General features: G+C 43.0%; 1 protein-coding gene across 2 annotated transcripts in view; it reads right to left on the bottom strand.

The window, feature by feature from the left end:
* CRYBG1 (crystallin beta-gamma domain containing 1) overlaps positions 1-16,282 on the bottom strand; it is a 108,006-nt gene that overhangs the window by 44,719 nt on the left and 47,005 nt on the right. For both annotated transcript variants that reach the window (XM_028509694.2, XM_036024535.1), the window contains exon 2: positions 3,132-4,699. In XM_028509694.2, the coding sequence (XP_028365495.1) occupies positions 3,132-3,808 (677 nt within the window). In that variant the 5' untranslated portion in view covers positions 3,809-4,699. The remainder of the gene's footprint in view (positions 1-3,131; positions 4,700-16,282) is intronic.

Raw genomic sequence — 16,282 nt, 5'->3', positions numbered from 1 at the left:
AACACTTGAGACACACTTCTATGTCTTGCCCAATGGACAATTTTATACTTTCCCTTTTAAGATGAGAAAGTTGAGGCTTAGAGAAGGTAAATCATTTGCCTGAGGTCACAAGGCTAGTGAGTGAGGGCAGAGCCATGATTTGAACCAGGTATTCTGTTTCTGATCCGTGCTCTGGACCGCTCTCCTGTTCTGCTTCCCCAGAGACCGTCCCACAAGACACGCCTCAGTGACCTCCTCTGGCTCTTTCCAGCTTTATGACTCAAGGACTCAAGGACGATTTATCACGACATCTATAAGATAAAGTAATCACACTTAATGAGGCCACCACGATAATGAGAGCACAAGGGGAGAAGTGCTGTCTCCCGCATGGACTCCCCACCCTTCCAGAAGGTTGGGCCTCAGCAGCCTTTTGGAGGAATGGGCAGTATGACCTTCGGGGGGACATCTTATCCCTCTGGATAAAATGAGAAAACTTGAGAAGTCCTTCCCACGTGAAGCATTAAGAATTTAGATTTTCATTATTTAAAACTTTACTTCAATACTAAATTTGATACAGTCTTATTCATTTCTCCCAGGCATTGCTTTCCTCAATATCTCCACAAGGTATCTAGGCTCCCACACTGTGGACCCATATATTCAATTTAAAAGCAAATTAACTTATCAGCATTTCCTTAAAGATAAAATGTTAAAACCAGGGAGATGATTAGAAGTAGAATGCTTACAAATGCTATCAGTTAATGAGGGAGGGATATTCACATACCAGGGACCATACTTTTAACAAATCCTCACTATCATCTCTAAGAACAGTCAAACATCAAAGTGCATCTTTTGATGTAAGTGGAAAACGCTATAGGTTAGCCAACAAGCTGCCTTAAAGACAGGAAAATCTGCACATTAAAGATTTACACCAAGCTCAAAATGTATTTTACAACCAAACTTTCCTGCTATTAACTTCTTGCTACCAAGAGTCACTACAATTACCTAGCTCAAAGTGATTAAAAGACTCCTATAATTCCTGTTGTAATGCCTTCATGATAATGTGAGAGGGGAAAATAATGGAGTCTAAAAAGCTATGGCTATAATATGAGAGGAAAATTCTCCTTATTTTAAATACATCATTTTAGGAATCTCAACATTCAGTTGTAGAGAACTGAAGACAATTTTTCTAACAGCTTCAAGTAACATGATGCTGCGTAGTCATTATTTTTGAGGAAATATAGAGTTTAACTCTAAAACTTCAGATTCAAATTTTTAAAAAATAATCTGAATAACATCTTTTCTTAAAAGGCAATAGAAGAAAATTAAAGGGTTTGAAAAACCCCATCAAACAGAAAAGAACTAGGAAGAATGATTAATTCTCCATTTCAGTAGTTTGCCAATTCACTAAGTGTGAGGCCCTGTGGAAAACAAAAATAAATTGTGCCTGGCAAAGGAAAAACTTGAGATAGAAAGTAGTTAGTGCTGAGAAAGACACTTGGTTTAGTTCTATTGCCGATATCAGCACATGAAGAGTTTCATTGTGAGATCTGCTTCCCTAGGTTTGTCTGCCCTGTCCCTTAACAGGTAACATTTCTGGTTTTTCCACTGGTGTATTTCTTTTGGAGACAGGGGAGCTAAAGAGTCCTTAACCAGGTACACTGGAACATTTCTCTAAGGTTCACACTTAGGTCTGAATGTTGGCACACTGGCCTCCTCCAAATAATGGGCATCATTTACTCAGGTTATTTATTTCTCTAATGCTGCCCTTGTAGAATAAACAGCTGACTATATTGAAGGTCTCCAGGACTGAAGCTAGTGAGGTAGCTCAAGTTATTCACTGAACAGATTTTCCCCTCATGTGTTTACCAAACAGAGCTTCTACTTTAAAGCTTACTTATTCAAGAAGTCAAATAGAATGGACCATTGGGTTTAAGAATGGTAATGTTGTGAAAATACCAGTTCTTTCAATACATGTGTGAATGCAGGAAAAACTTCAGTAGTTTAGATACCGGTACTCATTTTTCACCAGTGCTGATGGGAGATAGAGGAGTGAGAGGGTGGGAAGGGGGCAGATCAGGAGAGTTTCCTAGTACCTCCCTATCTGGTCCACCAGTACCATTCACATCATCAAAGCACAAGTCCTCCAACCGGGATTTTCTTCTTCCTTTTACACACCCCGGCCTTTATGGACAGCAATATCCACTGGCAGTTTAATCAGATATCACTGCATACTGTTATTCGACTTGCCAGCATCTCATGTTCCAGACTGGGACATGAACTCTTCCAGGGTAAGACAGTGAATCACACTTGTGACTTCCCCCTTTAGTTCATAGCACAGTACCACGCACCAAAGGTACTCAGTAAACATCTGAAAATCAATCAACTTAACAGCAAGTAGTCAGTCTGTTGTTGAGTTGGATTCTTCTAACATGTCTTTTCCCTCAGCAAGTGGCTTCCCGGTAAAAAATGCTAACTTTTCTTTTCTTTTCTTTTTTCTTTCTTTTGTTGCTGTTTTTTTCCTTTTCTTTTCTTTTTTCCCCCTATTTTGACCTTTCTTCATTTCAATAATTGAATATTAGCTTTCAACTTGGAGGCAAAAGTATTACCAGACTCCCTAACAGTATAAAGGGGAAGAAGCAACCAAGATACTTGTGTAAGAGTTTGTTTTTTTATGCTTAGGCAAATAATGCACTAAGTTCCATAAAAGGTTCTGTAAGTACTTTAAACTCACACACGTCAAGGCTATTGGGACAGACTGAACACATTAGTGCTCGCTCCGTGTTTTCAAATTCACCGCATGCGCTTTTTAAGAACGTTCTATCCAAGAACACCAGTGTGCATTTGTAATAAAGAACAGAATTAGCTTATGATGTCAGGCTACCTAGTCCTCTCTATCGCTTATGTTAACAGAGCCCCAACAGGGATCTCATTCTTACATGCATTTAATTAAATCTTACATGAAACCGGAAATAACAACCAACTATGGCCCCGAATGTGTCATCTTCACAAACGTTCAAAGCAGCACAGAAGGAAAAGTTCGGTGCCCGGCAGTTCTTCCACGAGCACAAAGACCCCGCGCCTCTCCGACCCGCCGCCCAGCACGTGTGCCGCGCGCGCGCGCGCGTGCCCGCACCAGTTCCGCAGCTACTTACAGGGTTACTTTGGTGGTCACCGTCGACCTGTCCACCCCGAAGTGGTTCCTGGGCTTCGAGCCGTCCGCGTCGGCAACTCCGGACCATCTGCCCAGCTCTTTGCCCCGACTTCCTTCTCCCCGGCTGTCGAAGTGGTTGGGGAGCGGTCCCCGCTTGTGCTCCGGCTTGATCTCGGGCAGCAGAGAGCTGCTCTTGACCGTGAGCTCGCGGGGGACGACCCGGGACGCCTCCTCCCCGTTCTCCGCCGCCGCAGCCTTGGCGGCGGGGCTGGAGTCGGGCGCCGGGGACCTCTTGGGCGGGGACTCCTTGGCAGGAGTCCTTGGGCCTGCAGCCGGCGGGATGGGCACAGCTTCGGAGATGCGGCTCTTGCCCCTCTTTTTGGTGGGGGACGTGGCCGGCAGAGGCTGTTTGCTGCGGTCCGACTCCCCTCGGGGCTGCCCTTTGGATCCGGGGCCGGTCTTGGACTCCGGACTCGCGTCCCGGGCAGCTCGCGGAGATTTCACTTTCTTTTCCGCAGAGCCGTTCTCCGTGGCGGCGTTTGGCGCCACCTCGTAGTCGAACACCGCGTCGTCTCGCGCCGCACTGTCTGGCGGGGCCGTGTCCGAGCCCGGCGAGTCGCCGGATTTCTGCGACTTCCTCCGCCGCCCCGATCTGCGGCCGCCGGCCCTCTTATCCATGTCGTCGTGGTCGCTGCAATCGTCTGCCCCGGGAGTAATGACCACCGGCTCGTCCACCTGCGCCACCTCAGTCTTACTCAAGAAGATGTCCAAAGTTAACACTTTGGCTGGATGGGCACGCTCGCCCGGCCGGCACTCTAGTCCTCTGGGCCCGGCTCTGTCGTTCGCTTGTGCGGAGCCGGCCCAGGTCTCTGAGCCCTCGGCAGAAGGCTCACCTGGCGGAGCAACTGCGTTCCCTGGGGACTGGCCTTGCGTGTCTTGGGGGCCCAGAGAGCCTCCTTCGGCACCGCTCTCAGGTCTCTCCCCAGTAGGTGACCCCAGCACACCCCCTGCACCCTGGGCTGGCTCCCGTTCTGGAGCAGCGCAGAACGAAGCGTCCTCCCCGGGAATGCGGGCTAGCGTCTCTGCGTTCTCTTGCCTGGGGCAACTCTCCAGTGAGGAATGCAGCTGCTTGGCAGCGGCGATGGCATCTGGGAAGGGCTCTCCAGCTGAGGCCACAGGTTCTAGTTGCGGTGATTCACTTTCACGGCACAGTTGCACAGCCGCCGCTGCATTGCTGCTCGAGCAAGGTGACAGCTCGGCGACAGGGCGGGCTACTTGGACACAGGTATCGGAGGGCTCGCCTTCTGGCTCCTGGGGCTTCTCCTGGGGGAAGCCGTCCTGGCGCTCGTCGGTTTGCTCTGGTTGGCTGCCCTGAGATTTCTTCTTCTCATCTTCTCTTTCAGGGAGTTGGGGGGAGGTTACATCTTTGGGAGAGGCTGGTTTGGCATTTGAGCGGGTGGGACTCTCTAACCCGTTTCTGGTGTTCCTTCTCCTTCCTGCCGTGAACAGATTGCCAAGTTTCCCCAAAACTGGCTTCCTTTTGTTCTCTTCTGGTGGTTGTGCTCTGGACTGAAAAATAAAACAGAATTGGGGAGAGAAAATATAAGAATCGGTGTTATTTTCTTCCTCTTTAGTAGTAAGTACATTATGGAACTACAAACCAAAATGATAATGGGCTGGGGTTTCTAAATGAAAATGAAATATGAGTTTTTACATTCATCCCAACAAAAACTGATCTCACTTTAAAATTTTTCCCTTAAAGCCATCTATGTTTGGTGCTACTTAGAATAACATCTACTTTAAGTATTCTTGCATTTCGAAGGAAAATTCCCAAGGTCCAAACACTCACACATACAAAGTAAAAAATTCCCAGGTCTCTCTAGCTCTCGCTTTTTACCTCCTTCCTCAGTAAAAATGCAATGCTTAATACCTCAGACAGCCATGCTTGAGTATAGGGCAGCAGTACGCGCTCGCGCGCGCGCGCGCGCGCGCACACACACACACACACACACACACACACATCTTATGGCAGAATTTTTCATGAAACACCGATGTGTTTTTTTCTTTTTGAGGTAACGAAGACGAGGAAAAGCAGTACTGGCAGTGTTCACCTTTAGCACACTAAGAAGCCACCTGGGTTCGACACAATTGCCAAAGAAAATAAGAAAACGGGGATTGGAGCACCTGAGCCCGCCTTTGGCCAAACCTGCAGTTCACGGTGGGCCGGGCCTGCGCTCTTCCAATGGGAGTAGCACGCGGGCATTCAAACGCCCGCTGATCCCCAAATGTAACCGACCCGACTACTTTGCAAGTCACGCTGTGGGCTTTTTCCCGCGAAAAATTCCCAGGGTGTCGATACGGCAGTACACGGAAAAAGGAGGGCAAAAGTCGAGGGCGACAGCCGGCACATCCCCGCCGGGAGCCCCGGAGCGCAGGTGGACCGTAAAGTGCAGGGCTCTGCCGGTGCAGACCTCAGCCCACCGGACTCCCGGCGCACAGGGGGAGCCCCAGAACCCCACCCACCCAAAGGAGAGGGCCAGTAATAATACACACCGGTCCCTGTAAGAAGAAAAACCTGTTTCTCTTACATAGCCTAGGGCAAAACGGTCAGAACCTAGTGCCTGCGCCGGAAACCTGGAATGCTCTCAAACCAGATCAATAAAAGCCAACCAACCAATGGGCGCAGCGGCGGGTCGGGGTTTGCTGGGCTCTGGGAGTGAGTGGGCGGACAGGGAGGGGATGAAGAATTGCAGCAAGAGCAGCGAGCCCAGCCCTGGGTCCTAGCGGTGGGAAGTATATTCCTGGTAAGGACCGCGCTGAAACCCAAACCAGACACGTGGTTCCAGTAAGAATTTACCTCTTCCACTTCAAAACCAGGAGCTAACTTGAGCCCCACCTTTTCTGGAACATTCACCGGAGCTTTTACAATACTGACTGTTTAGAGGGAGATTCCTCAATCACTCCTTAAAGTCTCTGTGTTTCGTTTGAGTTATATGCAGCCAGTGAACTTTGGACATGGTGGGAAATAAGGAAGACTGTAAGGCAAAGCATGGAACTAACAAACATTCATTGAGGCGGTCTTGACACTGCGACTTCATGATCCTGCCACAGCCTAGTGAGGTACTGTTAGCCCATAGAGGTGAGGAAAGCGAAGCTTCGAAAGGGAAGAGACTTGAAGTGTGTTGGGGATGGAGGTGGGGGCAATACAGTCAGAATTCAAATCCAAATCCTCAGCTTCCAGCGCTGCTCCTTCCACTCCACCACAGGGACACCTTTCAGAGGATGTGGTGGTGCAGCGAGCACCTCCAAGATGGCAGGCCACACGGAGAACAGGGTCCCGAGGAAGCGCTCACCAAACAGATCTACTGACGAACTCCATTCTTCTGGTGCGAGAAGCTCCTGGTGGGAGCTTTGGAACTAGACAGCTGGGCATGAGGAAATGGACTGAAGTTGCAGCCACTGGGAGGTCTTGTGACTGAGAGGATGCACTTCCAAAATCTAACCAGAGCTTGATGAATAATGCAATCCTTCAATGGTTATATAAATAATATAGGAATAATTCACCGTCTTGTTAAAAATGCATTAATATATTTCAACTTCCTAAGAAATATATTTGGGTTCTACTATAAGCCAAAGGTGTTGTGTGATTTTAAACATAACATTTTAATTTATGCCTACAGAACCCTCTTTATTCAGCAGAGACTTGCTAAGTGATTTATATAGAGTTTCATCCAATCCTCCTAACAGCCCTTAAGGTAGGCAGTCTTTTTAGGCTCATTTGCTTATCCCTGCCCAAGGTCCCACAACAAATTGTCTTTCTAACTCTGGAGATGGAGTTCTTTGTCCCTGCTGCCTGAACAGGCCTTCCAACATACCCTGAAGAGGTAGCCAGAAGAAATTGGTTTGAGTCTATTGGCTCCAGTTCAAAAGAAAACAACTAAGCGTATGTGTTATTCTGTCCTGCCAGTGATGTAGCAATCCACTTTTCCCACACAACTGAGAGATGCCTGATCAGCAGTCCTCTCTGCTCAGTACAGGCATTTTTTTTCAATGTTGGCTATCACTGCACTTTACAAAACCAGTTGCTCTTGGGAACTCAGCTTTATAAACTACCTAACTCCTCTCTATGCCCACTCCTCCCCTCGCCCTGGGCCAAGGGGCTATCAGTTTATCACCTGCCAAGCTGCTCTGTCTATTGAACTTGCTAGAATTGCAGAATTTTGTTTATACACAAATGTTCACAGTAGCTTCATTCATAAGAGTAAACACTGGAAACAACTTCTATGTCCACCAGCTTGTGAATGGATAAACAGTAGTGCACCCATACAACAGGATGTTACTGAGCAACAAAAAGGATGGAACTTCTGAAATGCAACAACATGGATAAGTCTCAAAAGTGTTATACAGTACTCAGTAAAAGAAGCCAGACTCAAAGGTGACATACTGTAGGGCTCCATTTATATGAGGTTCTAGACAATGCAGGTCTAATCTGTAATCATGGAAAGTAGATCAGTGCTTGCCTGAGGGCAGGGTGTGGGTAGAGGTGTGACTGGAAAGAGGCGGGCGGGAACTTTGGGGAGTGATGGCAGAGTTCTCTATCTTGATCGTGGTGATTACACTCACTACATATCTTTCCACACTCATCAACCTGTCCACTTAAAATGGGTACAATTTTTATATATAAATTATATCTTAATAAAGTTAATTTGAAAACAAAACTTTTCCTTGGGAAATAAAGAGCAGAAATACACTTCACATGGCAAAAGTGCATAGTTCATAGTTCTTAGTCAATAACTCAAATCACATCAAAGGCTAGTCCTCGTTCATAGGAGAATGCAGTCTTCCCCCAAAGGCCTGGGTCCCTGAGATCTCCAGCATTAAATCTCTACGCAGGATCCTCTTAGCAATGCTTAGCCAGGAATTGTTTCTTTCCAGTGTCCAATGAAGAAGAATGAATGACAGAACAAAAATCCCGATGGCCTGGGAGTTGTCCAGATAGGCAGTAAGCCCTTCCTTAAGTAGGAGATTTTGCCCTTGGAGTCCTAAACCCAGGATAGGAGTCCACGGACTCAACACCTTCTCCCTCCCTTGACAATAACCTGTTAGGAAGGGGAGTTTTTCCCAAAGGGTCCATGAGGGCCCATCAGTCTTCTTCCTGCTCCACCAATCTCCTCCCCAGACTCCCCTCTGGGGATGGGCAGGGTCCTGAGGGTTCTCAGACTACAGCAGAACCAGGCAATCCCAGGACTTACTCTGAAGTTATCTTTTTACCGTGTACTTTCTGCCTACCTTCCTTAATGCAGATTGCCCTCCCCACTCTGTGCAACCTCCTGTCACCCACGTCCTGTTGGGATGAGTGCAGTCCACAACAGGGCTATTTGGGGAATGGACCATGGGCTATAAGTGGGGATCTGTTTTAGAGAGCTCTTTTTGGCTCCTATTAAACGTGGTTCATTACAGGACGTGTATAAGCACCTATGACAAGACCATATTCCAGGCAGGGTGTGGAGGCCCGGGCACCACTGGCTGCAGTGCTGTTTTGTGATTCTCAGCTTTCTTGGGGTGGCCACACCTGTCATCAGTAGCTGGCACTAGTATTGTTATATACATTTGTATAATTCCAGAGATCTCTGCTACCTCCTCGACCACTGGGCAGCAAAAAAATCAGGAAATATAGGATAAATTGTTAATATTCCAAAATGTCTAGGCCTACAGGCAAAATAGTACGCTTACAGCATTCCCTCCCCTCCCCCCCTTCCAGGTTACCTACTGGAGTCATTGCTTTAAATTTTGAAGTATTTCACATAAAATCATATTTGGAGGTTGAAGAAAACTACATTGAGCATATTATTTGAAAATATAACTAACATATTGTTTAAAAGTAAGTCATTCACATGTTTAACCACCTTTTCAATGCACAGTGGAATATAAGCCACTCAAGAGCAGGAAAAATGCCCTGCCTGCTTCCCACACCTAGCACAAGGACCTAAAACAAGACATAAGGTATTTGCTGTTATTAAAGAAGCAGTAACATTCATCCTCTCTTCCAAAGGGAGTTACTAAACTCTTGGAGATGACTATGACCATGGTTAGGTCTCAACAAAACAAAAAGAGAATGGAAGTCTTTTCTGCACAAGACTTAGCGTGCTCAAGAATTTACAGTTCTATTTGGCCTGAGTGAAGATTCTGCATGGTGATGCAGTTGCTGGCTCACAAGTTTTGAAGACTTCTGGTTTACTGCTATCTCCCGATCTGAATCTGATTTGAGAAAGCAGATCAAGATATCTCTACATGTCCTATGCCTTCTGCTAAAATGTGGTCATCAATGTATTGTACAAAAGTAACTTTCTTTTAAAAAATTAAGATTCTCCAAGAAGCTACTTTGTTGGTTTCTGAAAGATCTTAACTTCTAGAGTTCAGCCATGATGAAGAATGAATGAGTTCAGTCTGCAGTATTGCAAATGATGTGAATGGCCATGCTGCCTTTCTAATACTTCATGTTCACAATGTATGTGTGTTTGCATTAGCAAGGACAACTTTTTTCTGTACAGATGTTTAAAAAATAGCTTCAGGTATATGGCTTCAAAAATATAGGGATTTAAGCTACTTCACCCTTCAAATTTAAAAAAAATACATTTTATCTATTTACTTTTAGACAGGGGGAAGGGAAGCAGAAAGGGAGGGAGAGAAACATGGATGTGTGAGAGAAACACTGATTGGCTGCCTCCTACAACCTGAATCTGGGACCTGGCCTGCAACCCAGGCATGTACCCTGACCTGGAATTGAACAGGCAAACTTTTGCTTTGTGAGATGACACCCAATCCACTGAGCCACACTGATCAGGGCCACCCTTCAACTTTTAAAAGTAAAAATAAACATTAGAAAATTCTATTCAATAAAAGCAAGAAGTACTTTCAATAAAGAACACATAAGTGACAAGAAATGAACAAAGGTAGGGTGTAGGGAAGGGGAAGGGGAGACCAAAAGTGAAATACTTCAAAGCTGGATAAAAAATTTCATGTAGAGTTAGGTTGCAAGAAACCTTCATGTAGAGTTAGGTTGCAAAAAGCAAGAAAGACTTTCACAAGAAGTCATCATTCTTTCGTTACAATTTCCAGGATATCCATGCTGAAGACTTTTAGAATAAAAATTAAAATTACACTTTCCCATGATAAGTGTATAGCAGAATATCGTCTCAGTCTCAGAACCCTCAGACAGATGAAGTTAAATTTAATGGAGAAACTGGATGGGTCCCTGATACTACAGACTTAGGTTTGGAATTGGCATTTAAAACGATCTACTCTCCTTGCCATGTCTCCATTTTGGGTTTTCCTTTTTGGTGCTGCTTGTGCTCATATGCATGCCCCCCTCTAAAAACATACATGACACACACACACAAGGTGAAGGAGAATTGTTCACCTAAGTATACCTTGACCTATTACACACTAAAACTTTTTGTTTTAACTTCTTAAGTAAATATTTTCTTCTTATATGTTATACAGTTCCTTTTCTTGGCGTATACTCAATATAATTTAGCTATTTCTTAATGATTTTGGAGACAGACTATGGACCGTTTCTGCTATTCCATTTCTGCTATAACCGTGATTTCTTCCAGGACTGTTACAATAAGTGAAGACTAAGGCTTGCACTGTAAGACCCATGGACTATAACACTATTTAGTAGTAGGGAGGCCTCTTATGCAAAGAAATATGGAATTACTATATGGTTCTTTGAAAAGATAAACAAGATTGACAAATGTTTAATGAGACTCATCAAGAAAAAAAAGAGAGAGGACCCAAACAAATAAAATGAGAAATGAAAGAGGAGAAGTAACAACTGACACCAAAGAAATACAAAAGATTGTAAGAGAATATTTTGAACAACTATATGCTAACAAATTGGACAATCTGGATGAAATGGATAAATTCCTAGAAACATATGATCTTTCAAAACTGAATCAGGAAGAATCAGATAATCTGAATAGAGATTACAACTAATGAAATTGAAGCAGTAGTGAAAAAACTCCAAACAAACAAAAGTCCTGGACCAGATGGCCTCACAGGGGAATTTAACCAACATTCAATGAGAAGTGACACCTATCCTTCTCAAACTATTCCAAAAAATTCAAGAAGAGAAAAAGCTTCCAAGTTCTTTTCATTAGACCAGCATTATCCTAATTCCAAAACCAGACAGACATTAAAAGAATGTTAGAGACCAATACCCTTGATTGAATATAGATGTTAAAATCAACAAAATGTTAGCAAACCAGATCCAGAGGATACACAAATAAGCTCATACACCAAGATCAAGTGGAATTTTTTCCAGGGATGCAAGGTTGGTACAGTATTTGCAAATCAATAAACATGATATACCATGTAAACAAAATGAAGGATGAAGATCAGATAATCATATCAATAGATTCAGAAAAGGCATTTGATAAAATCCAGCACCCATTTATGATAAACTCTCAGCAAAGTGGGAATAGAGGAAACATATTTTAACATAATAAAGGCCATATATGAAAAACTCCCAGGCTACATTCTATTCAATGGGAAAAATAAAAAGTCTTTCCCTTAACATCAGGAACAAGATAGGGATGTCTGCTTTCACCAGTCTTATCCATAATAGTACTGAAAGTTTCAGCCACAGCAATTAGACAAGAAAAAGAAGTAAAAGACATTTAAATTGTAATGGGAGAAGTAAAACTATCATTATTTGCAGGTAACATGATACTCTATATAGAAAACCCTAAAGACTCCACCAAAAAACTACTATAACTGATAAGTGAATTCACTAAAATAGAAGGATACAAAATTAATATTCAGAAATCAGCAGCATTTTTATGCACCAGTAATCACCTATCAGAAAGAGAACTAGGAAAAATTCTCATTTACAATTGCATAAAAAAAAATAAGATACCTAAGAATAAATTCACCCAAGAAGTAAAAGACTTATACTCAGAAAATTAGAAGATACTGAAGAAAAAAATTAAGGAAGGTGCAATACGTGGAATATATTGTGTTCAGGGATAGAAAGAATTAACATCATTAAAATGTCCAGACTACCAAAAGCAATCTATAGAGTCAACACATTTCCTATTAAAATATCAATGGCATATTTCACAGAACTAGAACAAATATTCCAAATATGCATATGGAACCACAAAAGATTCTGAGTGGCCTAAGCAATCTTGAGAAAAAAGGACAAAGTTGAAGGTATCATACTACCTGATATCAAAGTATACTGCAAGGCCATAGTAATCAAAACAGCATAGTATCAGCATAAAAACATATAGTGTTGGGAACTGCCCTGCCTGGTTTCAGAAGCTGTAACTCCCACCATGGCTAAAACTGAGTGAGAGAACTTGGGACCATAAGCCACTAAGGAGACAAAGCTTATCTCCCTCACAGGGGTGCCGCCTCTGCTCCTTTTACTTCACCCTGCCTGGACCCCAATGCTTGGTCGGTTAGCCAATGACGGGTAAGATTCCTCAAGGACGGAACCACCTAAGACAGGCATGATCACAGAGGGCCCCAGGGAAGGACTTGGAGGCTACAGAAAAAGGGGGTGATGGACCCTCACCCCTCAGCTTTGACATAGTCTGAGTCCTCATTCTGTCTGCAAGAAGTCTCCTAATCTCTTGGCTGCTTTACTTCCCCTGCCTGACTTAAGCCTGAAACAATGCAGGTGGTGGGTGCTGCCCTATGCTGGAAAGGGCAGGTTCCCTAGGGCGATCAGGCCTAACAAAGAATACATAAAATCCTATGAAACCTACTATGATAATACCCTTAATTTAATTAATAAGGGACCAAGCAGGAAATGAGTTTGTTCCCCAAAGTTTTATGGCCCTTTAGCTATCTGACCTTGACTCAAAATAGGCCCTCAGAGTTCTTTGAATATTATCTGTTGTTTAATCATTTCTGCCTGACAATGATGGATGAGCTTTATTTCTGTGCAAATTTAGTCCAATAAAAGCCTGTCAAGGCAAGGGTCGGGGCGCTCTCCCCATGAGAGAGTGGCCATGCCATCCCTTTTCCTCCACAGGACTCAGTAGTCCATGTGAATTTGTCTCATATCTCATTCATAATGCCAGGGACACTGCGGGCCAGAGTCCACATCAATATAGATTAATGAAACAAAATAGAGAGCCAGAAGTAAATATATGCCCTTATGGTCAGTTAATATTTGACAAAGAAGGCAAGAATATACAATGGGGTAATGACAGTCTATTCAGTAAGTGGTGTTGGGAAAATTGGACAGATATGTGCAAAAAAATGAAACTAGACCACCCCCTTACACCATACACAAGAATAAACTCAAAATAAATTAAAGACTTAAATGTTAGACTTGAAATCATAAAAATTCTAGAATAAAACAAAGACAGTAAAATCTCAGACATTTCTCATAGCAATATTTTTTTCTGATATATCTTTTTAGGCAAGGGAAACAAAAAAACATATGGGGCTATATGAAACTAAAATGTTTTTGCACTGCAAGGGAACCCATTAACAAAATGAAAAGACAACCCACTGAATGGAAGAACATATTTACCAATGATACATCTGATAAGGGGTCAATATTCAAGATTTATTAAAAAATTACAAAACTCAACACCATATAAACAAACAATCCAATTTAAAAATGGGCAAAGGAAAAAAATAAATTAAAAAATAATAAAAATGGGCAAAGGACCTGAATAGACACTTCTCCAAAGAGGACATACAAATGTCTGATATGCATATGAAAAGATGCTCAGTGTCACTAATCATCAGAGGATTGAGAAATAAAACCACAATGAGATATCATCTTACACCTGTCAGGATGGCTATTCTCAATAAATCCACAAATGACAGGTGTTAGGGGGGATGTGAAGAAAGAGAACCCTTGTGCACTGTTGGTGGGAATGCAGATTGGTGCAGCCCCTGTGAAAAACAATATGGAGTTTTCTCAAAAAAATTAAAAATGGAACTGCCTTATAACCCAGTGATTCCACTTCTGGGGATTTATCCAAAGAAACCCAAAACACTAGATTCTAAAGAATATATGAACCCCTGTGTTCACCGCAGTGTTATTTACAATAGCCAAGATTTGAAAGCAGCCCAAGTGCCCGTTAGTAGATGAGTGGGTAAAAAAGCTGTGGTACATTTACACAATGGAATACTATTTGGCCATAAAAAGAAGGAAATCTTACCTTTTGTAACAGCATGGATAGACATAGAGGGTATTGGGCTAAGTGAAATAAGCCAGTCAGAGAAGGACAGATACCATATGATTTCACTCATATGTGGAATTTGATGAACAAAATAAATGAACAAACAAAACAGAAACAGATTCATAAGATAGAGAACAGACAGACAGTTGTCAGAGGGGAAGGGGTTTATGGGGCTGGGTGAAAAAGGTGAAGGCATTAAGCAAAAAAACCCCCAAAACAACAACTACCTCATTCATGGACACAGACAACAGCACGGTAATTACCAGGGGGAAGGAGCGGGTGGGAGCAGGTGGAAGAGGGTGAATGGGGGATAAATAGTGACCGAAGGAACCTAGGCTGTGGGTGGTGAGTGCATAATGCCACATGCAGATGGTGTATTGCAGAATTGTACACTTGAAACCTCTACAAGGTCATTGAACAGTATAACTCCAATACATTCCATTAAAAAGTACGGCAGAAAATAGTGGATTTATTTCAAGAAAAATGGAACAATCTTTATCTTTTCAATTAATATATGCTTCCCCAAAACATCTCAGTTCTCTGTAATTTTCTACTGAGAGTGATTGACTTCCTTGTAATATTTTTCAAAGCAGAATGCCTGCCTTCCTGAAGAGAATGCAGGAATGCTGCTAAATAGGGATCAAAACGTTTATCCTCTCAAAAATTTTTCCTCTGTCGTAGAGTATTGAGAAATTCACATGAAATGATATATGTAGATATGCTTTGAAAATCACAAAAGGCCCCAAGACAGTGATGGTTGGCATAATTAATAGCCTGATATTTTGCTGATGTTTCAAAGCCCAAGTAAATAACTCATAAGGTTAATTTATAATTCTCAGTTGTTGAGGTAAAGATGAAAATAACTCTATTAGACATAGTTTTAAAAGAGCTCTGTCTGCAGAACTTGGCATGTCATTGCTTGCGAGCACTCACCTTCAATGTGTCAGGACTGGAAGAAAGGAAACAAACAAAAGTCTACCTTTTAAAACACTTCCCCCCCAAGTCACAATGTATGGAAGATACACAGCTGGGCAGTGGGAACCCCCCTGGACCACCCTACAGGACACAGCACTCTACTTTCCATAATCTTACCCTCCTCTTTTCTTTTTCTTCTCAGTACTTACCAGTTCCTGAACTATCTTTCCTATTTGTTGGTATGCTTTATTGTCTGTCGTTCCTTCCAGAATGTCAGCTCCATGACAAGAATGTCGTCTTGTTCACCACTGTGTCCCTGCCCCCTCCCCAGTGCATGGTACCGTGGGGCACAGCAACCCATGTATTTCAGGAGCCTTTGCTCTCTCGCCCAACGACAGCGAGAGCCAGACAGCAGCGTGAAGGGAACCAGCCAATGGCTTGGGGGCTTGGGTTATTTCTGAAGTCCGCCGTGAACAAGTCTCAGATAGGAACAAAGGCCTGCCTCTAACTTTCTCAAGTGATCCCCCCAACATCCAGTTTCTGAAACACTCATCCTCTGGGTTGTTTTGAGGATCAAATGATATGTTTGTGAAACACCTAGCACAGTATCTGGGGAAGAGACAGAGAATGAAAAACGAAATCTGAAAAGAAAAGAAAAGAACTACATATCCATTCTTGAAAGTCAGAATATATGTAAACCAGTATAATGAAGAACATAGAAATTATTCTTTATTTATCCATCCCCAAACACCTCTATTACTATGTTTTTCTTTCTGGGTGTTTTTGGATGGCATCGTGTAAGGTCGCACTTTATATATGCTGTTCGGTATATTGTTCTTTCACTGAAGCCATGCCAATAACTATATTTTTATAATAGCATTTTAATCACAGCGTTGAATTCCATTATGTTAATGTAGCACAATTCCTACAGTTGTTCCTTTATGTTTTTTTCAATGCATTGCAGGCTGCAGGGAACATATTTGTAGCTTATCTCTGCACACATCCCTAATTACTTGCATAGGAT

Source organism: Phyllostomus discolor, chromosome 4 (genome assembly GCF_004126475.2).
Source record: "Phyllostomus discolor isolate MPI-MPIP mPhyDis1 chromosome 4, mPhyDis1.pri.v3, whole genome shotgun sequence".
In the NCBI taxonomy this organism is placed as follows: Eukaryota; Metazoa; Chordata; class Mammalia; order Chiroptera; family Phyllostomidae; genus Phyllostomus; species Phyllostomus discolor.
Note: the sequence above shows the minus strand (reverse complement) of the source record. Positions and strands in the feature narration are given on the sequence as shown.